The sequence below is a fragment of the Apteryx rowi genome, unplaced genomic scaffold (assembly GCF_003343035.1).
Source record: "Apteryx rowi isolate R43461 unplaced genomic scaffold, aptRow1 scaffold_35, whole genome shotgun sequence".
NCBI classification, from domain to species: domain Eukaryota; kingdom Metazoa; phylum Chordata; class Aves; order Apterygiformes; family Apterygidae; genus Apteryx; species Apteryx rowi.
Genome location: NW_020449974.1, coordinates 1,041,583 through 1,063,163, shown reverse-complemented (window position 1 = coordinate 1,063,163; position 21,581 = coordinate 1,041,583). Strand labels below are relative to the sequence as shown.

Below are 21,581 nucleotides of genomic sequence, written 5' to 3'. Positions count from 1 at the left end.
TAGACAAGAAATCTGACAGCTGTGGAGTTTGGAGCTTTGCTACTGATTTTGCAAGCGTGTCAAATGTTGGAGCCAGCTGCTGTTTCAGATGCACACAAAAGCTAGGAGAGCAAAATCGGAGGTGACCTATCATCTCCTACCCCTTGGAAGCCCATGTGCAGCACGTTCCAGCATCCAAACGAATTTCTGCAGCGACGCAGTCCGTCGTTCTCCATTTATTTTTATGTCRTTCCTTAACTTTGAAATTAAGCATTGCTGAGATGAAGCAGAGTTGAACCTGGCGTTTATGGACCATGAAGGTTTCAGTCATTGCTGTCTCCTAAGACCGTTGTGCTACTTCATCCCATAGTATTAAACTTGGATGCTGAAGTTGCTGTAGAGTCGCTCTAAGCGGGCAGGTCCAAAACCACAGCGTGGTGTGGCCAGACCTGAAATGGAGTGGGCAGGGGACAGTGGTTTTAATGCTAGTTTAAGTTCATTTTGGACATGGGAGGCAATTTGAAGTCTTTTTAAAAGCAATCAATTTAACTCAAACACCCCACAGAAATTCTGGGCTGGAGGCAGAGTGTTATCTCTCCTTGCCCAAGTAGAAGGCGGGGTTCTTGGCAGCTCCTGGATGGGTTTCACATCACTGGTCTGTTGTAAAACCGCCTTTTGGTACAGTGGAAGCACAAACATTTGACTTTTCCAATTAATGAGAAGAGGGAAGAAAAGGAAGGCGCACAATGAGCCTGAGCGCAATAACTAACAGTCTATTGTTTTGGCAAAAATCAATTTGTGTTACTCCTCCTTGTGTTTTTAAACTAATTAAGAAGTAACAAAACAGGGGATCAGCTGGCAAAATGATAACTGGCAGGCAATTTCAGAGGCGTAAGATAAAGTAGGTGGGGGATCTTTTAGTAAGGCAACTATGGGACCTGCTGATGTGTTTATGGGTTGCTGGATCATCAGTCTGGGGCCAGCAATAAGGTCAGATCCATGCTGTCCTTGGACAGTTGGGGTTTTTTTTTTTGCCTTGTTGACTCTGGAGTCCCTGATCAGCTCAGAATTTGGCATTTGGACTGTGGATATCTTAGGGGAAGTAAAATCTATCCCCAGATCCCTGCTGACACAGGAGAGCAATCTTTGACTGTCCAAATGACCTCGTTCTTTCGGGATCTGCAGTGGGAATATGTGTGTTCTCCAGGGATGTGAGATCTGACCCTTCTTTCCCCCATGCCTCCTCTGTGTTCCTGACTTCCCGGTAGGACCTTCTTGGCTATCTCCCAGAAGCCACATCTGCAGGAAATTTAGCCAAAAAACACTGCCAAAAGTGCCTCTGTCCACTCTGGCTCTAGTGATGATGATAACATCTTGCTCCTGTGCATTGCTGAGCCGCAGCCAGCGGCGCAGCTCTGCGTGTGCACACAGCCCGTGGGGCCAAAGACCTCTTCTGATCCCATCCCGCTGGTGGTGACAGAGTTGCTGAGGGGCAGCTGGATTTAGGCAATCCTGATCTTCGTGCCTGCCCCTGAAATTAGTTTGGAAGCAAAGGTTTAACGGGGAGGAACGAACTGCGACAGCTGATCACGAAGCATCTTTGTGAAGAGGAATGGAAGCAAAGCACTGAGATATCTCTGATGTACGCCTTTCCCCATCCATCCTACCAGCGGCTTGCTGACTATTTTATCAGGTCTCAGTTCCATTTTGCAGCCACAATGTGCCTCCAACAGCGTGACCGGCAGTATTTCCGTCGCCACGTTCCCTGGGATCCCCGCTCCTAACAGAAATCGTTTCTACTTCTCTTTATAAAGAAGTGCTTTGAACATTTTTCATGTCAGAGCTAATTCTGCAGTACTTCCCTTTGGCTAACATCAGCCATTTCTGCAGTCAGCAAGGAAAGACAACATTTTAATAACCAAAGCGAGATGCATCCACCCCTATCAGCACATTAGTACTGTTTGCATTGAGATAACGGATGGTAAATTGTTGTTTCTGCTGTAAACTTCTCCTCGCAGCAGTTGTACATCAGCTGCAGAATTTCACTTGTGCTGCGTCTGCAGCCGCAGCACGACATGGCTCGTTTTTCCTCGTCGATCCTGCCTGCAGGTCTCTCCTCCTCGAACCCCTCTGATGCTCCCAAGTTTGCCGTTGCCCTGGAGGCTGGATGGTCCAATGGTAGCAAAACTCGTTTCCTGGGAATCAGAGCAAATCACTTCACTTGGCCTTGCTTCTGCTTTTGCCCCCCTCCCCTGACTGTCATCCCTGGTTGGACTAGGGAGCGGGGCTGGCTTTTGTCCCACGCACGGCTGGTACCGAGAACAACCAGGCCCTGCCCTGGAGGATCATAGAAATGAGGGTCAAACAAAGCACCCTCTAGCTATCGGTGGAGTTGCTGCTCCAAAAGCTGTTGTCTGCTTAAATTTAGGATGATTTACAGGGCATCTTTGCAACTCCTTGCGACAACTCGAAGCAGAAATGGTCTAACGAGCCCTGTGCTTCACCCTGTGATGACCAAATGAGGACACGCTGCCCTGTAGCGTAGCCTCAAGGAGCATGGACAGAGTCATGCAACCCTGAGAGTCTAGCGGGCTCTTTCAGTGTGGGGTCACCACTGAAATCCAGCTGTTGCTGGGGCTCACCTGTGATTTCTGGCCCTGGTGGGGTGGTTGGGATAATCTAGTTTGTCTTGCTCTGTAGCAACAAGCCAGGGACCTTCCCAAACTTACTACTTCTGCACCCAGAGCAATGGTTGAACTAGTCTATCTCACAGGAGTGCGCTCAGCCTGGATGGAGAAGGTCACAGAATCACAGAATGGTTGAGGTTGGAAGGAACCTCTGGAGATCATCTAGTCCAAGCCCCCTGCTCAAGCAGGGTCACCTAGAGCACGTTGCCCAAGAGAAGGTCCAGAGAGTCACCATGACCTTGGTAAGTTGACCTTGTGTTTAACTGTTTGTCCCTGATTTCTAGTCGTAAATCATCTGATGCCAGACCCGTGGATGGTCAAGCACAACTCAGGCTCACTTTCCCTAGAGGCAGAGGCTCAGCTCCTCCTGACGGACACGTTATCACCAGCTTTTGCTGGAGGTGACGGGGGCCAAGGGCAGCAGAGCCAGGACAGGATGGCGGCGCTCCTCCCAGCTCCCGTGCAGCACCCCGTGGGCAGTGCCAGGGTTGAAGGATTTGCAGCTCACAGCCAGCAAGAGAGGTTTTCTTGTCACGTGGTTTATTTTGTTTTGTTCTGCGCTGGCGTAAGGTGAGATGAAGGTAAATGCCGCAGCTCTTCCATGGCATAACGCACAACGAGTCTTTAACCGAGTACATTTCCATGCTGTGAGCGGGACCCTGTTTACTGTTTAGAATAAAGCCACAACAACAACCGGGGAAAGATGCATTTACACTTGCCTGTGGTTTTAAATCTCTCTCCTTCCCTGCTGAAAACTTTTGTACAGATTAAAGCAGCATCTGCTTTGATTGCACACTTCACTCCCTCTCTCAGCTCAACCTTTGCAGCTGCAAGTGTTTTTAGGTTGCATCGTGCGTGCGTGTGTGTGTGTCTGAGTGCTGAAAGACCCAGTTTTACCTTGTTTGTGGTTGCGTGAAAAAGTCACGAAGTGCCTCGGCGTGCAGGTTATTTGACCTGGGAACCCCCTTAGCACAGCCGGACTGTCACAAAGCCCCATTTTTCACAGCTGTGATGGCTTTTGGCCTCCATACTCACCCTCACTTCTGCACCAGAGCTGCTAGTGGTCTTCGGTCTCAGAGATGACATCCCAGCCCCACGGACACTGCTAGAAGGGGTGACGCGGAGCAAGAAAAGGAAATTTTAGCCATATGGGTGCTCTTTCCTCGTGCCGGCAGGGCTTGCAGGAGCTGGGCTGTCCCTCCCACCCCAGCGGCACGGGCTTGGCAGGGCGATGCGGGAAGATGTACTCCTGCCGTGGGCAGGCACCAGGAACAGGCTGAGTARTTCATGCACCTCCTCCATTTATTAATGCGCCCAGGTTTGCACCCAGCCAGGCTTCTCATTCGTAAATCGCCAGATAAGCCACCTCGTTTCCTGGAAAGGCCGTGCATCATTATTCAAACGCAGGGGCGCCAGCTTAAGAAACGACCGCGGGTTCCCTTCTCCTTCCCCCACCACCTACCGAAGCTCCCGTTGCTGCTGGGCAGCTAGCGAGGATGAACATCTCCCCCTGCCTTGGTGTCTGCTCTGTTCGACAGGTGGCTGCCACGCAAGAAGGAGCCCTCTGCTCCCCGCGGACAATTCCCGTGGGTGCCCCAGATCTCTCCTCTGCCACCGGCTCGTATCCTTAGCTTAACTCTGTGTTTAGGCATGGGCTTCAGTTTTATTTAATATCAATTTTATGCATCTTTGGGGGGGTTTTTTTGCAGGGCTGTCACATCTCAAGGGTTGCATTTTGCAGCATGTCCACTGGCTCACGCTGAAGGCTGCTGCTGTGGGACCTGGTGGTGCTCTTTAGCCAGGCACCACGAGAGTCATTATCAATCCTATCACCGGGATTTGTGTGAAGTGGTTCAGTCTGGGTCTTGGCAGTGCACTCCGAGCCCTGCTGCTCGGCCACCCACCTTCAAAATTTCCCCCCCTCCCCAGTTTCCCACGGCCACTGCCAAGAGCTGCCCTTATGGCRCGGGACCGGAGTGCGTGGAGGGCATCCACCGCGGGGCCATCAGCATGGACAGCCCAGCCACGCAGACGGGAGCAGGGCATCAGGAAAATGCATGTGTGCTTTATTCATGGATATTTTTGAATACTGACGCTTACAGAAGAGATAAGTACAGATTACACCCCAGCAGCACAGGCAGGCATCAGCCATCCACCCCCTTCTCCCCTGCATGCGCGTGCACACACACACACACACACACACACACACACAGAGCCTTGAGCATCACCCTGCCACCATGGGGTTATTGCTCCGACACCGGCTCCCCGCTGCCATGTCTCCCTCCCTGCCCGCTGTCTCGCTTTGACAAATGTGTGCACACAAAATTTCACAGGCTTGCAGGGTGTGAGGAACTGCCAGACCACTGGGAATGGTGCTGAGCAGCCAGAAAGTAGAGTTCGGTGGCTACGGAAACTTTGGCTGGTTGGTTTTGTTGGTTTCTTTTTTCAACGACTCTTCTTTGTGCTTACGAAAGTCCCCAAGTAGGGAGTAATTATTAAAAAGTTGTCTCCCTTTCTCTTGGCTCGCTCAGTCCTTTTGCTTTACAAGCAGCTGCTATGAGCTTGGTGGTTAGTCAAGAGGATGAAAATGAAGATCCTTGGGTCACTTCACAGAGTTCAACAGAGATGAGGTTTCATCAAAAGAATACTGACTTTTCGTGAGGGAAGGGAAATGGTGTGTGTGTGTGTGTGTGTGTGTGTGCGCGCGTGCATGCGAATGTACTGCTCAAAAAACATTCTTTTTTGCAAAATTTGATTTGTGAATGGGCTTTTGAGGGAGGGTGGACATTATATATTGCCAAAAAGGGTGAAATGGTCATTAGATAGTCATGCAGTTTTTGCTTTTTTTTTTTTTTTTTTTAATCAGATGCAATATTGCTGCCCATTCCAAACCCCTCGCCTCTTTCCTGCCGGGGCGACAGGCTCGTTACTCTATGCCTTGTGCCCTTCATTTATGGGGACACAACTGTGCGAGCAAGAGCTGGCCCAGACCATTGCTTGAAGGATGCTGTTTCCAACCTCATAGCTCAGGACAAAGCTTGAGGAAAAGCCAAGTATTTTCAGATCTGCAGCTGCAACTGTGGAGGTGCTTTTGAGGTCCCACAAACAAGGGCAYGTTGAAGAAACACCTATGGCAGAGACCTGCTCACACTCACTATGTGATTTTTACAGGGACCCCAACAGATCGTTGCTGTCACTGGCACCAGCCTGTTGCTTATTTCCACAGGGCTCAAACCATTGCAATTCCCAGTACTGCTGCTTAACACCCTCTGAAGGTTTCCCCTCTGAGACTTGTTAATGCCTGGAGTCTATCACTCATGAGGATTTGAGGAGAGACGACTTCAATGGCATCGTGATGTCAGTCTTGGACATGGCCAAGGAGGACTGAGCGGGAAAACGGTCTGATTTGTTTGAAAATGAATGAGGGATGTTTTCGACCTTCTCACGCAAAGCCTCTGCGATACGATCCATGGTAGTTGGCAGTCACTTTTCACAGCCTCGGAGCACTCTTAGCTGTTGGTCTGCCATCCTCCCCCAAGGGAAGTCTTGAGAGGAGACTGCAATAGGAATCAAGGTCTCTCTGGCCTGCGATGCTTACAGATGGTTCTAACATCCTAAGGAATCTCTGAAGTGAAATATAAATCCTGGGGAGATGGCGACATCTCTGCTCACCAGAATTGTTAAACTGGGTTAGAGATATATCTGCCAAAAAATGTTAACAGACCCCTGACCCTGCTGTGGGAAAGGGCAATGGACTAGGTAACCTCTGGAGGTCTCCTCCATCCCCCGTAGTCTACGACTAGGAGTCCTCACATCTATTTTTCACAGCACGCCAGTCTTAGAGGAGAGCTGAAGTGGGTTTGCCAGTTATCCTGAACAACAAGAAAAAAAATCTGCTGCTTCTGGCTCTGTCAATCAGAGAAGGAAACGGCAAAGTGGCATTTTAACATCACCACCAGCGAGTTGTAAGAGACACTAGAGTGGAGTTGTGAGAGACTGCAGGAGTGGGTACTCCTGGAAAGCAGCTACTGCTCACATGCAAGTCCTACACCGAAATTCAACCCGTCCAAGAAGATTAAAGGCTGGCGGAGACCCAGCATGCTGGGCTCAGGTGTGTAGAACAGCAGGGCATGACTACAGGACTTTAAAGGAAAGCAACAGAGGAAGGCAATTCACAGCGTGACCTCATGATGCTGAGGTAGTTCCTTGCCTTTGAAGGGCTGACAGTCAGGGTTTAATCACTTTCTCATATGTGGTTTAGAAGACACAAGTTTTGCAGAGGTGCAAGTAATAGTCCTGTCACTCAGTGCACAGATGTCTCCATGGTCTTCCAGAAACCAGGGGAACATCAACGCCCTACATGAAAGGGAAATGTTCACGTCAACTTAGTGCACAGATGTGGCACTCTGAAGGGAAGTCGGAGACTTCCTTCGCTGTAGGGCTGCTTCCCTGGCTGCATTTTATGATGCTGGGTAAACCTCTTGGAACTGAAAATTTCATGTGAACATTTCAATTCAAGGTGTGACCTGGTACCCCTGTGAGCATGACATGGTTCTCGAGATGTTCCAGGATCCCTTGCACAGCCCTGAGGTCCTCACAAGAACAAACCCTCAGACAGAAGTAGCCAGGAAGGTTTCTCAGCATGTCTCACATCCACACGTGTTCATTTGGAAACACAGATGGTTTTACATTGGATCAAAACCCCAAGAATTTCTCAGTAAAATCAGAAGCATTAAAGCAACGGAGAGTGTTCTGTGGGGAAAAGGAAGAAAGGGCAGTGGACTTTGGAAAAATCTCTCATTCCCTTTGCGACATCAGCTGCTGCTAAGCCTTTCTAGACATCCAAACGCTAAGGARCTAAAGTTGTTCTTGGAGGAGTGTAAACCAAGGAACAAATGGGCTGCTGTAAATCCCAGGCCCAAACACTCATGGACACTCAGGACCCATTCCTGTGCCTCCCGTGGACAGACAGTCTGCTTAGGCATTTGCCCAGGGAAACCTTCCCACCCTTCTTTATCATCTTCCTTCTCAGCTTGATCTAACAAGTTCAGCTCCCCGACCAGGTGCAGTGACACCTCAGCTCAGCTCCTCGAAGGAGGACCCCTGAATGCTCACATACCCCAAGGTATTTGAGTCCTTTACCTTCCTGGGCTCTGAGTGGTCAGAGAGACATTTGTTTTTAGCCTTCAACCAGGCTCTGCTTGTAGTCCAGATGGGTGAGTTAACCAGCCTTTGCTTAAACCACCTCTTGCTGAGCAATTAGCACTTAATAAGAGGCAACTGCTTTAAAGTGCTAACATGAACACAAGCAATTGCTTCTGCTAGTCTTTAGCAAGGGGAACTGTAACAACCCACTCCCTGCCTACAACATCTATAGTGCTTCAGCCTTTTGATAAATTGGCTGGATTTTTATGTCCCCAAGGTGGTATGTGGCAAACTTTTTTCTAGCCTGTCTCTTAACTGAGTGACTAACGAAATCCCCCCGACTCAACATCCTTTGTCTCTCTGCAAGACTGGCAGATGCACAGGCAGCACACGAGAACGGATTACGTTGCGCTCACATCAAGTCCTGCCTGTGGGCTCGCGCGTTTATCCTGCGCTGAGAAAGGTTAGCTTGGAGTGGAACAGTATTAGCCTCTGGCTGTTCGGATGTGACAAAAAGAAACCCCACCTACCCCAAACAATTCACAGGACCAGTAAAAAGAGATGTTAGGGTTGGGACATGAAGAAAGTCAGCCATAAATGAAACGCAACACACGTGTTTCTTCCTGAACACCATCAATACATGACACACGTTTCCCTAAAAGGAGGGCCAAGGGGTACGTCACAGCTTGGAGATGCGCACTGGTTCCACGCTGGCCACGTTTTCAATGTGTGGATGAACCCAGCAAACCAGTTCTGCATAGCATGGCCATTTGCTCCACCCCGGAGGTGCTTCAGGATCCTCTTTGATGAACAAAATCATCTTCCTTCTCACCAGGGGATCTGGTTTCTTCAATCTGAATCAGACAGGCTGCTCTTTGGGTCCTGGGCAATCCTGGAGATGATCTGAACTACACATAACTTGACGTGTCCTCTCAGGAGACCCCCAACATGAGTCAGGGCTTCGGGAAACTTCCTGACAGCTCATCCATCAAAAGTCATTCCCCTCTTATCTGGGGCAGGCAAAAGCATTTCCTTTGCAGGTCTCATCTCTTGGCTTGACTCTCACTTTGAGCTTTTTCCAGGGAATTGTCAGTGGCTCTGAACCCATCCGCAGAGAGCTGGAGAGACAACAACCAAGCTGTGGAGTGGAAAAGTGGCCACGACCAAGAATGAGCTGGTTTCAATGATGCTGATTTCATAAAATCAAATAAATTGGCAGACGGATGAGGCGGAGGAAGGGATGCCTACACGCTCACCTCTCCTTCCCATCCCACCCCCTTCTCCCTTCCCCCAGAAAAGTAGCTTGTCTGGTTGTTTTTTAAAGGAACCAACACAAGGAGAGTCACTGCCTGGCGTGTGCCCGCCCTGCTTCACATCAAAAACAGGCTCAGCATGGCGAGAGCTGGGAAAAGCCACATCTGCAGCTGAGAGCCTGCCAGGCGGGAGGGAGCTGCCAGGCTGGAGGTTTCTGAGGACAGACGAGTGGAGCCCCTGAGGAGTCGCTCCTCTCCGGCCACCTGCAAGAGAAAGGAGGCAGTGCAGGGGTGAGCGGCACGTTCCTTCCCTGCCTCAACCCCGCTGAGCAATGCAAGAATAAAGACAACTACTTCATATGCTAGCGCTTGAGGTCTGCGGTGTTCGAGTGTGCAACCTTCCTATTTGCATGCGGGTGCAAGAGGCGAAGGGAGCCGGAGCAGCCAGTATCAAAGCCCTGGCTCTGATTTTGAGGCCAGCTCAGCTCTGTTGAAGACAGCAGTGAAGGCGGTGCGAGTGCCGTGATGTATGTTAGGGTCACCACGTGGGAAAAGCGCTGGCAAGGGGTGCAAGAGACAGAAGAGCTGCTGCCAGCCTGGCTACTGCCCCGAGACTTGTTCCTCTGTCAGGGTGATGGGGTTACACATCAGGTGGTGAGGATGGCATGTAGGATAGCCATGTAGGTATCTTCTTCACCGAGCCCTCGTATCCTTCTGCAGCCGTGGCCAGGAGCCAGGTGGGTTACTCCAAAACACAGCACACGTATTTAAGCAACTGACTCCTACCCCAGGGCATCTATACTCTGGAGACAAATGGCACCGTTCTCTTTTTACAGTGCATTGACATCTATGGCTGAAAATTTGCTCTACTAGAGCTCCATGTTTGCATTAGCTTATCACTGAGATGATTAAGAGCCAAGGCTCTGCACTGCTATGAAGATGGGAAGCAGATGGCCAAATTGGTACATCATAGCTTTCCTCCTCTGGTCCAGGGACACCCAACCCCAATGAACGTCAAACCAGGCCTGGGTTTGGACTTGAGTCCGAAGTCAGGGCCTGACTCCACTATTTTCCTTGCAATGTCAACAGGTCCCACAGTCCCACAGCTCTCGCACTTCAACACAGAGGGATGTGCAGAGGTTGGGGATGTGGCAGGGCCGTTGGTGACCGCAGCTGCTTCTTTTCCTGCTCCCCACTTGCCAGTTGCAGCAGCATCAGCCTGCCTGGGTTGGACTGTAAATGGTGAGGGAGATTCATAGCCTCTCCATTGCTTCCAGCTGATGGCCGGGACAAAAGCTCATAGTGCAGGGTCTGGGCCTTGGACCACCACTTGGGTTGCACTAAGATCATTCTTCTCTGAGCACCTATGTAGCCGAGGAACAGCGGTACCCCAGAGCTAGCTYGCCAGCCCAGTTTCTCATGCATGTCTCTGGCCCCATGGATCTCCTCTTGCCCTAGGTGTCACCCCCCACTGCACAGGGAACAGCCAGCCAGCAAAGCAGCCATCCACCAGCTGTGCCACTGTGTGACCAAGTCCTTCACCCGAAGGGCAGAGGCACTGGGAGGTGGCCATGGCGTGTTGGCTAGTGGCTACAGTGCTGGGGAACGCTGGCCAGAGGTAGGTCTTAGATGTCTTCTGGRTGCAAATGAGTTTATGGCCTGAGGAATGCATCCCTGTGCTGTGCCTGACTGTCAACACCCTGAGAAGCAGTGAGGGAAGCTGAGGTCATGTTTCTGCTCCTCCTGGTCACCTGCAAGACCTGGTAACCTCTCTGTGAAAGCAGAGCGTAGTGAAGTGAATTGGGTGTTTTCCCAGCAAAAGAAACAGGGAAAGGGCTTTAAAAACCTGCATACAGAAGCTTCTTGAAGGTGTCAGTTAGCCCAGCACAAAGCCCACGCTCAGTCCTTGGAGTCTAGTTAACTGACGGCTTCTGTTACCTGTACGTTCAGCAAATCAGGGTCATTGTTAATTATTCAATAGTAAAATAATTCAATCTGAATATTAGTCTAGTGGGCAGTAAATCAAGGTCATCATTGCTTTTTATTTAATAATAAAATATTTAATGCACGTTACTGTCATTGTCAGTAAATTAATCTCATTGTTATTTATTTTATAATAATCTTAATTTAATATTACTTTAATACTAACAATTCACTGGTGACTAGGAACTTTCCACTGCGGTTTTCCAATGCTTAGCTAACTTTGGTCAGTTAAGCCTCGTAATATGACCTCCAGGATCCTCATCTGACAAAGGAGGAAACTGAGTGCCGGGGCGCTGAAATGAAGTCCTGTGGCCACCCTGCAAGAGGGCAAAGAGCAGAACCCATGTGTCCTGGCTCSCATTCCTCACTCACTCCTGAAGAGCCCATGTTCCCGGTACTCCTAAAAAAACCACCACATCTCTCCATAGCACCCATGAAATGAAAGAGATGGGTAAGAGCACATGGGAGAGGGGAGTCAAGGCAAAGGATAGCATAGCCCTATGGTTAGAAGCAGGGCAAGGAGACACCAAGGCATGAGGAAAAGGGTGAGTCAGGGAGTCTAGGAGATGGAGGTGGGGTTGGATATGTGCACAGGGCTGGAAGGGTGGAAGAGGGAAGGAGCTGAGGCGGGGAGGGCTGGAAGGTGTAGAAGAGGCATGAGCATGGTCAAGCATCTCTTAGGGCTGGATCAGCCCTCTCCTACCTTGGTGGGCTGGAGCTGCTCGAAGTTGTTCTCTCTGGGGGTTGCCACGGCTCTGTTGGCATTTCGCTCCTGCTTATACATCTGTGTGGTGGGGGGGATGGATGGGGCCACAGCTGCATTCAGGTAGGTCCCATTGCCAAAGGCCAGGATGGCATTTTCTTTGTGTGACAGAGAAAGAGAGAGAGAGAAGTGCCATCAGGGCACTGTTTCTGAGGCAAAGCATACACATCCCTCCTCCAGCCTCCTCCCTGGCTGGCAAATACAGTGTGGACCACCCATGGATAGCAACGAACTCCTGGCCGGGGGGAGTGGTGAGTCTCGACTGGCCCTCTGGAGGCTGGAGCTGCTGTTGTCCTCCTTCCCTTGGCTTCTCCCAGGACGTGTGGGACCTCCTCTTACGACACCTGCTTAGTGCTGTAAACACCACTTTCTGCAAAGCAGGGAGAGAGGCAGCAGTGCGTCTGCTGGGCTGATGTAAGCCAAGGCAACCCGACACCCACCAGTGACAGCGAGGTTAACACCCCTCCTATGAACCTCGCTGCCACGGGGACACGGGTCTCACTCTGAGTCATTTCAGCCCCTACCGTGGAAAGTCCCACTAGAATGACAACAACCATCCTTACATATGCCTAAATCAAGGGCCCAGGGGTAGGAAGCAGGTGTTCACATCTGAATTCCCTTCACGACCATGGACCATCCAGTTACTGCCATCATCCTCAAATGTCCAAGAGGACAGCCGGTGTGTGGGATGCAGAGAAGTGGAAGTAAGGTCTTTCAGGGTCGTGAAGCCTTTCCCCGTGAAGAATCACGGTGCGCAAAAAGCGTCCCCAGCCTGTCCTCATGGAAACATGGTCTGTGACACCGTGGAGTGCAGGGAGGAGGGTGCTAGGCCTAGAAGGGCATTTGGYGGGCAAAATCACAACATGAAAGAGACAATCCCTCACTCAAGTGGTGGGATCACGACAGGCCTGCACTAAGCACATGGTGTTATTTCAACACGGAGGAGGCAAAGTCGCACAGGACCATCATTCAACAAGACCTATCTTAAATGGTCTCCTGAACCAAAGGGACCTGAAAGCCTCCCAAGACTTGGACACCAGAGTTTAGGTGTCTGCTTGTTCTCTCCACCCATTTCAGATGTTCTCTTGTCTCCCTGCTCTTCCACTGTGGGGAAAAAAGAGATTTATCCCAAAGAGGAGGAAACTCCCTTTTCTCCCAATCACTCTTGCCTCAGCCAGTATATTGTCCTCCCTGCCTCTGCATGTATCTCAGACCAGCTCCTGAAGAAAGGCTGCTATCCAGGCTCCATGACACATGGCACTCATGCAACAACTGGCTACTGATCTAACTACAGGACCATTGCTGTTTTGTGGAAGGAACTGGCTTGGCTGAGGGGGAGAAAGAAGAAACATCTCCTGTTGTGCACTGTGGCCGTGTTACAAGATCGCAGCAAAATGTAGGTGAAGAAGAGTCTCTTAGTGTGGAAACTTCTCCTTGTCAAGTCTATTAAAGTGTGACAGTCCCAGGGCCTCAGCACAGCTGCTGGATGGAGCATGTGTCATCTCTAGGACATTAATGAATTCTGACATCCTCAACACTTGTCATCTTTTTGGGGGCTGAAGATGCTTTTCTAGTTTGCCTCCAGAGTGCCTACTCTTGGAAGTCACTTTTCCTGGCTCTTTCAAGGRCTTGAACATCTGTTTTAGAGACAAAGCCAGCAGACCCTTGACCAAGGCCTTTTCAGGGGCTGGGATGCTTTCTTAGGCTTCAGTAGGCTTTGGAATCAAACTGTCAGTATCTTATCTTGGCTGATGTCCAGACTCAGAACCAGGAGATATGGGATGTGATCACACCAACTCTCCCTGACTGTGCAAGGTGGAGGAAGTCCCTTTGTCTCCCTGTCCCCATTTCTTCCTCCACCCTTTGACTGCCTCACCTAAATGCATCTCTGAGGATCTTCAGAGCTCCTTCACTGAAAGCATGGGAACTGGACACCTACATAGTATTGAGGACCAGGGCAGTGGTTGTGCCATGAATACCTTTGTACTCTCACTCCCCCTTATAGGGAACCCAGCAGCTCCACCAGCTTGTGGGACATGCTGCCAGAGCAGCAATGTGCTGGGCAAGTACTCACGGAGACAGATGTTGTCGGTGAAGAGATGCAGAAAGCTCTCACACTCTTCTTGCCGGTTGCCACTGGCATTGCATGTGCACCAGGGAGCTATGCTTGAAGTCGAGTTGTCAATGTAGTTGGGTGTGATGGGGCTGCCTGCCAGGAGGATGGAGAAGTGTTACCACAGGCTGGTATTTCTTCCTTCAAGAACCAATAATGACTTTCCTCCTTGCCTTTCTTGGGTTGCTCTGTCCATAACCTCAGCTGAGCCCCTCCATGACAGCAGCACAAGACGATCCTTCAAGTGCGGGTGTCACAGCTCAGTTTTGTTCCCAGGGAGGAAAAGAGGGGCAGTTGCATCTCTTTTGTTCACCCCACCACTGACAAAGTCTGCAGTATATTAATTTTTTTATTATCAGTTTGAGGAATGTATAACCCTTGGGAACTCAGGTTCCTTAATAGTATTCAAAAACCATGTATGAATGTTTGTTGAAATTTCCAAATTGTGATGGAGAAAGCCAAACTAAATCTCCAGAATGGTCAGAGACAACTAAGGAAGAATTAAATTGGAGTGAAACCAAATCCAAAGAGCTGTCAGTCTAACCCCTACCTTGGGATGGCCCAAGTCCAAAGGCCATTGGCCCTTCTCTTTGGAATCTGGCTGTGCTTATGCTAACAGCTGCCAGCTGGGTCTCTGCAGCATCCAAAAACCCAATCTGTTATCCTTTGAAGCCATCAAGGTGTCAGGGGACTGTGGTTTCCAGTAGCATCACTAGTGGCGGGAGCAGAGAACAACCAGCAGAGCAGATTCCTGCGACAGCCCAGCTACCTGAGCCTCTATCTGTACCTCACATAGAAGCTAGGATCTTTCCGCAACCCTTGCTGCATGGTTTATTTCACTCAGCTGCAGCTATCCTAAAGTTAGCCCGTGCTAGTGGCTTAAGCTCCTTCTTTAATCACTGCCTAAAGACCAGCATCTCTCTGAGATCTCAATCTCAGCTGTCCACCCTGCTGTCCTCCTAGATTGTAGTAGACCAGAGTAAGAGGAGAAGTTTCCCACCCAGGGGGTGGGAGAAAGACCTGCTGAAGACATGGACTCTTACCTATGATCCCTGTGTACGCCAGCAGACAGGCAGCATAGCTGTCCCTCCTGCAACCGGTTGCAGCCTGCAGGGATGGCTGGCAATTAAACTGGAATTCTGCGTAGCGCGACCTGAAGGAGAGAGAGAGTAAAAAGGGACATATTAGCACAGAGCCACCGGTGGCGACTGATACATTTGTACAGAAGGGGACATGTTCATAAATTTACTACTCCGCAACGGTATTGCTAAGCCAGTTTGAACAGATATCACATGTTTTATACTGCTCTGCCCCCAAAACAAACCCAGAAGTGCATTTTATCACTCTGAGAGGAGACATTGAGAGTTGTTATAGATAATGTTTTACAGGCTTCCTCTTGGCCTACAAGAAAAGCCCAGTCTTAGCAGAAATATTTCATTGTTTTTTGATGTGTAAAGCTGGTTTTCAAGGGAAGAGCTGTTGCAGACAGCAAAGGATTTGTTCTCTGTTACCATTATCTGACTGCTGAGGCATAACTTCCCCTAGAGACTGAAGCCTTTATTTTAGGTCTGAAAAAGAGCATCAATCCAGTTTGCTGAAAAGAGCATCCATCCAGTCCTGTTCCTCTTTCTTGAAAGATTATGCTCTCAACATAGCTGAGGTCATCTTTAGACGAAGGGAAATGTCTGAAGGCCCAAATACGAAATGCAGTAACCATCATCAGGTAAAGAGCCACTGCCACCTCCTCTGCTACAGGCTCCCAGTCTCCAGAGAGGATAGGGCTCTGGAGCCTATGGAGCAAGAGGTGCTTGATGTAGCACTCTGACCACAGATGGTTGTGCCTCCTGTTTTCCGTTGTCTGGGTCAAAGCAGCAAAAAGCACAAAGCAGCTTCAAGTAACACATGCTGGGCTTGTTGGGACCCTCTAGTCCATGCAGGGAAGTAGGTACCTCATTCAGGCATGCCAGCACTTTGGGTGCATCCTGCTACCATGGTTGGATAAGGTCTGTGAAATAGCTAGCTGCTGGCCAGCTATTTGCAGCCTAATTCTTTAGGGATTGGTCCATTTTTGGCACATAATCATCTAGTGGCATTTGGACATTGTAGGGTGTCCAAGACATCCACATGCGGCTTTCAGGTAGGACATAGGACCTATTGGAGACCTGGGTTCATCTAGACAGGTAGCTGGGGGCCAGGTAAGKTGTCCTAAGGCATCTCCATGGCATTTGAGCTGTTTAGGAAGCTCAAGTGAGCCTTAGCACTGCTGACACCTAAAACGAGGGCCCTTTAGATGACTTCCACCTGCAGTGTCTGAAAAGAGTACCTCTAGTGTTTGCTCTGTCTGGGCAGCCCCGGGAAATTGAGCACACTGCTCCTCCCAGACAGACTCTGTCTTCCAGACATCTTGGTAGTGTTCCTTGCGAGCATTAACACTTTGACTAGCACTTTCTGGCCCATTTCTCTCCCCCTCCTCAGCCTTCTCTTTTTTTTTTTTGCTGTTTCACTCCCAATTCTGCCCCACACCAACCCCCTCACCCTCCCTCTGTGCCATTGCCAGGCAAACTCTTCTTGCCCCAATTTTTGCTGCATTATTTTGGGGATGGGGGAGGGTAATTGCAGGTTTTACACTATTCACGTTAGTAGACCCCACACCTCAAAGCTGGGGAACTCAAGGGGTTACAACTGTGAAGAAGCTGAGTGAAGACTTAATAGCAGAGGCAGGGTTAGCACTATGGTATTTTACTCTATTTCTTCAAAGTGCCGCGATTTGTTCCCGGCTCTCCTTGCAGTTTCTGCACTGCTGGCTTTGACCGGGTCACACGTCAACCCCTTGCTCCAGCCATGTCTCTAGAGAATATTTTATATTATGCATTCAAGGAACCAGATAATTAACAGTTGTGCTGCTTGCAGGAATGATTTCCCGCCTCCCGGGAAGCAACGCTCTCCCCTTTGAACCTCTTCTTTCCCACCTGGCCCTCTTGTCTTGCTAGGGAGAGTGCAGTACCGGTCCATTTCAGATTCCCTGGATAGCTGGGGGAAAGCTTCAAGCAAGAGCTAGAGTGGCTCTGGGAGAGGATTTGCATCTTTCCGAGTCAGCTTCACCTCAGTGGCTTGCTATTCTTGATCATCAGCATTTCTGGGATGCTTCCCAGAAGAAACAAGAGGGTATTAATACCAGTCCACCCTTCCAAGAGTATGTGCTACATGCTGCTGCTCTCACTGTCCCTTGTGAAAAGAAGTGATTTTTTTTCATTRTACTTTAAAGATGATATCCTGGTGGGGGATGGCTGTTGGAAGTACAGCTCAGGAAGTCTCCAAGTCCAAAATAATTAAAGATTGGGGGGAGTACTGGCAGAAGTTTCCTACACAAGCCTTGTTTTTGTGTTCTTCCACAAGAATCTTGGCCACAGTTGCACACAGGACACTGGGACGGGAATGCCGCTGGTTTGGTGCAGTACAACTGCTCTTATGTTCTTATGCCTCTTATGGACAGATGGGCTCCAGCCCAAAGAGCTGTAGGTGGACTGACCTTCTGGAATACCAAAGGCTTTCTGAGAACTAGAGGAGTGAAAATAACAGAGCAGAGAAAAAACACTTAAGAYGGTAAGCATATGAGTGTGCACATTAGGATAGGTCTGTGCATGCTTGCATGCACAGGCCTTAAATGGAAACGGAGGAGCAAACCACCCTGGACATATATTACATGGTAGATCTGGAGTGAGACCCCTCGACGCTGAGATCCCTGTTGCACTAAGCGATCCAGCCTTGCAGGTGATTGCTGGCTGGGGCTCACATGCAGCGCACTGATGTCAATGCAGAGGAGGTGGTATTACTTCTCCTTCTTTTCATGCTTAGGACTGAACTATGTCTCGTTGCTTCTGGTTGAAATGTCACGAAGTCGAAGGCATCCCTAAGAGCTTCTGTTAGCAGGTGATCCCATGTAACCACATAAGATCCAGCAAGAACCTTGCCAAGAATTTATGCAGCAGAAGGCTATRTTTTATGCCTATGATTATTTTTTTCTAATCAAATAAAAGAAAACCATGGGTTTTTAGGTATCTACAAGGGTCTGTGACTTATGGTGGCTTGGCTGCTCCTGCAGGTTGCCCTAGGCTGTGGGAGATGGACAGTAGGAGACAGATGGATCAGTGAAAGTGGCTGCAAGCATCCTACATGCCATCCCTGCTTAGCTTGCACCTTCTATTTTCCTAGTGGGTCTTTCTTTAGGACCCAATCCAAAACCCACAGAAAAGTGCCTTTTCAAGCTCCAGCACAAATTTCTCAAATTTCCCAACTGTGAAGGCCTTCCATGTCAGGATATGAGACAAGGACACGGCTCATGAGAAAGAGTCACTCAGGCTCAGCCAACGTTTCTGGGTGCCTCCAGCTGGGATCCTTTGAGCGGCTACACCCGCCGTGCGTCGGCTGGTCGCAGCTCAGGCACCCGGCTGTCGCTGGAGCATGAGCCACAGCCTTGGCCAAGGGACATCTGTCCCGGTGCACCCTGTATCTGCAACCCCAGTGCATGAACGTTACCTGCAGACGTAGTTTTCCCGACAGGAGTCCAGAGGTGCCAGGCAGTTGGGTTTCTCCTTGGACTCGTAGGAGCACGCGGGAACGATGGTCTGCCGCCGGCGCTCGGCGCAGGCTGTGTCGTCGCAGGGGCAGAAGAGCAGCTCGTGGGTGTACTCGGGCGGCACGCGGTCGAAGAACTTGCGCAGGGCCTTGTGGCACTTGGAGCGGTTGCAGGTGTCGGCCCGGGCCAGGCGCCGGATGCAGAAGGAGACGTACTCTGTTCGCAGCCGCTGGCACATCTCGTCCACGTTGCAGGCTTTGGCAGCGTCCAGGCACCGGTTCACCTGGGTCACCTCGTTCTCGGATCCTGCGGTACGAGCAGGAGACACCGATGGGGTTTAGCACTCACCTCCCTCCTGACAGCACCACCCCACAACAAGACTTTGGTCCCCATCCTGCTCTCGTTCATGGCCACCACGGTGAGACCACCATCCTCCTGGAGAGGCTGGGGGAGGGCAAAGGCCACATTCACTCTCCTTGTCCTGGCAGAGCCAAATCTGCTTTCCCTACTCACCTTTCCCAACTGGTGCTGTGGACACACGACAAATCTCACACCTCAGAGCCTGCTCCACCAGGCTCCTATGTATAATAAAATGAGGCTTTGCTCTGCCCTGGACATCTCGTAGCATTTTATCATCATGATTTAACCACCTCAGGGCCTGGGGAAGACAGCGGAAAGATTGTATACTCATGCCAAGACTGGGTCCAGCAGCATGACTGGATCTTTTTTAACCAACCCTCTTTTTCCGAAGGAGAAATAAGTCGCCCAAGAGTGAACACTGAGTCAGTGGCAAAGACAGGTATCCTGGTGCATGGGTTGTCTGCGCTAACCCTTGTACTGCAGTCTCGCTCACGTGGCTCTTGCTCCCCTGTGCAGTGAGTTTCCTCCGGCCTCTCCAGAGGGGCAGGTGTGGTTTTGGCATTTTTTTGCGTTTACCCACGTGTTGCAGAGCACACCTCCTGAGCGTTGGCACTGCCTTTGTGCAGTCAGTGGGAGGTAAGCTACGATCGAACCTGATGCCTCTGGGACCTTGACGCTGCCTGCCTGCAAGCGCAGAGCCAGCGGGCCTCTCCCCACACCCTTACAAGGTCATCCCTTCATTGGCTTTGGTGAAATTCCTCTGCATTTCCATCCGCTTAAACAAGAGGAGAATGACAAGTCCGAGCCCAAGATTAGCAGTCTGTATGGGAGAGCAGGGGGGCAATGGGGGTACGCAGGGAAAGCGGGTGAAAACCTGCAGCAAGGGGAACAATTAGAAAAAGAAAGCAAAAACTGTGGTGGCTGATGAGAAACACTCCTTCTTCAGTAGGTAAAGAGAGGTCCTGGGAGGTTACGTGCCAACAACATTCTCTGCAAATTTGGGGAATAAGAGAGAGGGAAAGACTATCTGTATAACACTGATTTCAGGGCTACTTTGGAGATAGACAGGGCTCTTTTATACGGGGGGAAATGTTACAGAAGCCCTGGCAGGAGTCGGTCAAGACATTAGGCTCTCTTTCTGATAGAAGAGATAAGATGAGGGTCCTTCAAGCGCTGGTGAGAAAATGAATTCGAAGGCATTCTTCATCTCTCTGGATTAAGCCCTTGACCTGAAGCACACTAGAAGGACTTTCTACCCAGCAGAGAAGAATTTTTCACATCAGAAAAAATCCTCCAAATGATAAATTTCAGGTGCAGAGTCAAGCCCTATCTTTGGCCAGGAGTTAAAGCCAGCCGATCATCACTGACAAGTGTTAAAACATTGACAGTCTTTCTGAGTGCTTCAAAACTGGCTGCATTCTTTCATTTTCATTGATGCTATCAGATGCTCCTTCTGCTAGCTGTTTATTTTCCCCTTCCTCTTGTCTTGACTGTTTACTGTGCATGGGAAGTTGAATTCCAAGTTATGCAGTTATTTTATGATGGGCAAAATTTTTGCTCTGTGCCTTCCTACAACGTAGATTTTTCCCTTTAAAAATGCCCAGAGATGAATATTGTTAGAGCATCAGTTTACACTGGGGAGCTGTCAGCAAATGTGTAGGAAACAGTTACTTGGAACGATTTCATTACCCATTCAGCTAATGAATCAGACTGAACATGCTAGCTTTTCTCCTCTTCCCACGCAACAACGAAGGATGTACTTTTTAAATCACTACTACGATTAAGGTGGAGGGATGTAATTCCATTTGTACATTTTTAATGGGGACCATATATTATTTATGTAAAATCGGATTTAAAATATCTGTAGCTTGGCATGGAGTCATGTGAATACCTTATGTTTCAACACATTTCTAGGAATTTTTTTTTTTTTAATTTGAAAGAGGATCGTACAGCAACCTTGAACCTGTAATTCTGGGCACTGGACAGATGCAAGGCAGTAGGTCATAAGATGTTGTTATAGAAGGTATTGATGAGTATAAATAGGAAAAAAAAAGATAAAACCAAAAGGTTTGATATCCCTAGATGGATGCTGAATCTTTTGGTATATACCTCTGCTGCTTCAGGTCCATTTGCTTTGCTGCCCAGCCAGTTTCAGTCTGCATCAAAAACCTGTCAATGAGTTAACCATGCGTAAGTACCCCCATCCCTGGAGTTCTCTTCGCTCTGAAGAGCCCTGCAGGACTTCCAGCAAAAGGGGGAAACTCTGGTAAACAAGGCCATGACCCAGCAAACAGCTTTGTGCATGCTTCACTGTCCACGCTCAAACCAGTCAAGTGGAGACAATAATAAGATGTGAGTTCAGGGAGAACCTCTCCCCCTTCCCCTTGCCTGGACAGGTTGTCAAAGGCTGATGGGTTAATTTGCTTCAGGACGTTTTCACCTAGCAAGTACCTTGCCATTGCAGGGACTGAAGACATCTGCCGGCTGCAGGGACAGGCTGCTCTTTGCTCGCTTGGGTGCACTCCAGCCCCGGGCCCCGACCCAGAGCCAGGTGCCAGTTTGGGAAGAGCTGCAACAGGACTGCTTTTGGCCACATCTGTCCGTGCAGAGCTCGGCTGTCATCTGGCACTATCTCAGGGCTGACCACTGCTCATCCCCCTTTCCCTCTCAGAGGGAAACTTGCAGCTGCCCTGCGGGAACAAGGAGGCCCTGGCTGCTTTCT

At 49.7% G+C, this 21,581-nt stretch overlaps 1 protein-coding gene across 1 annotated transcript in view; it reads right to left on the bottom strand.

Annotated features, from left to right (window-relative positions):
* Positions 1-9,123: 9,123 nt before the first annotated feature.
* Positions 9,124-21,581, bottom strand: part of GFRA4 (GDNF family receptor alpha 4) — a 77,290-nt gene continuing 64,832 nt past the window's right edge. Inside the window, exons 4-8 of the mRNA XM_026072729.1 lie at positions 18,460-18,805; positions 14,967-15,076; positions 13,885-14,019; positions 11,751-11,908; positions 9,124-9,328 (exon numbers count right to left, since the gene is read on the bottom strand). Of these exons, the coding sequence (XP_025928514.1) occupies positions 9,182-9,328; positions 11,751-11,908; positions 13,885-14,019; positions 14,967-15,076; positions 18,460-18,805 (896 nt within the window). The 3' untranslated portion in view covers positions 9,124-9,181. The remainder of the gene's footprint in view (positions 9,329-11,750; positions 11,909-13,884; positions 14,020-14,966; positions 15,077-18,459; positions 18,806-21,581) is intronic.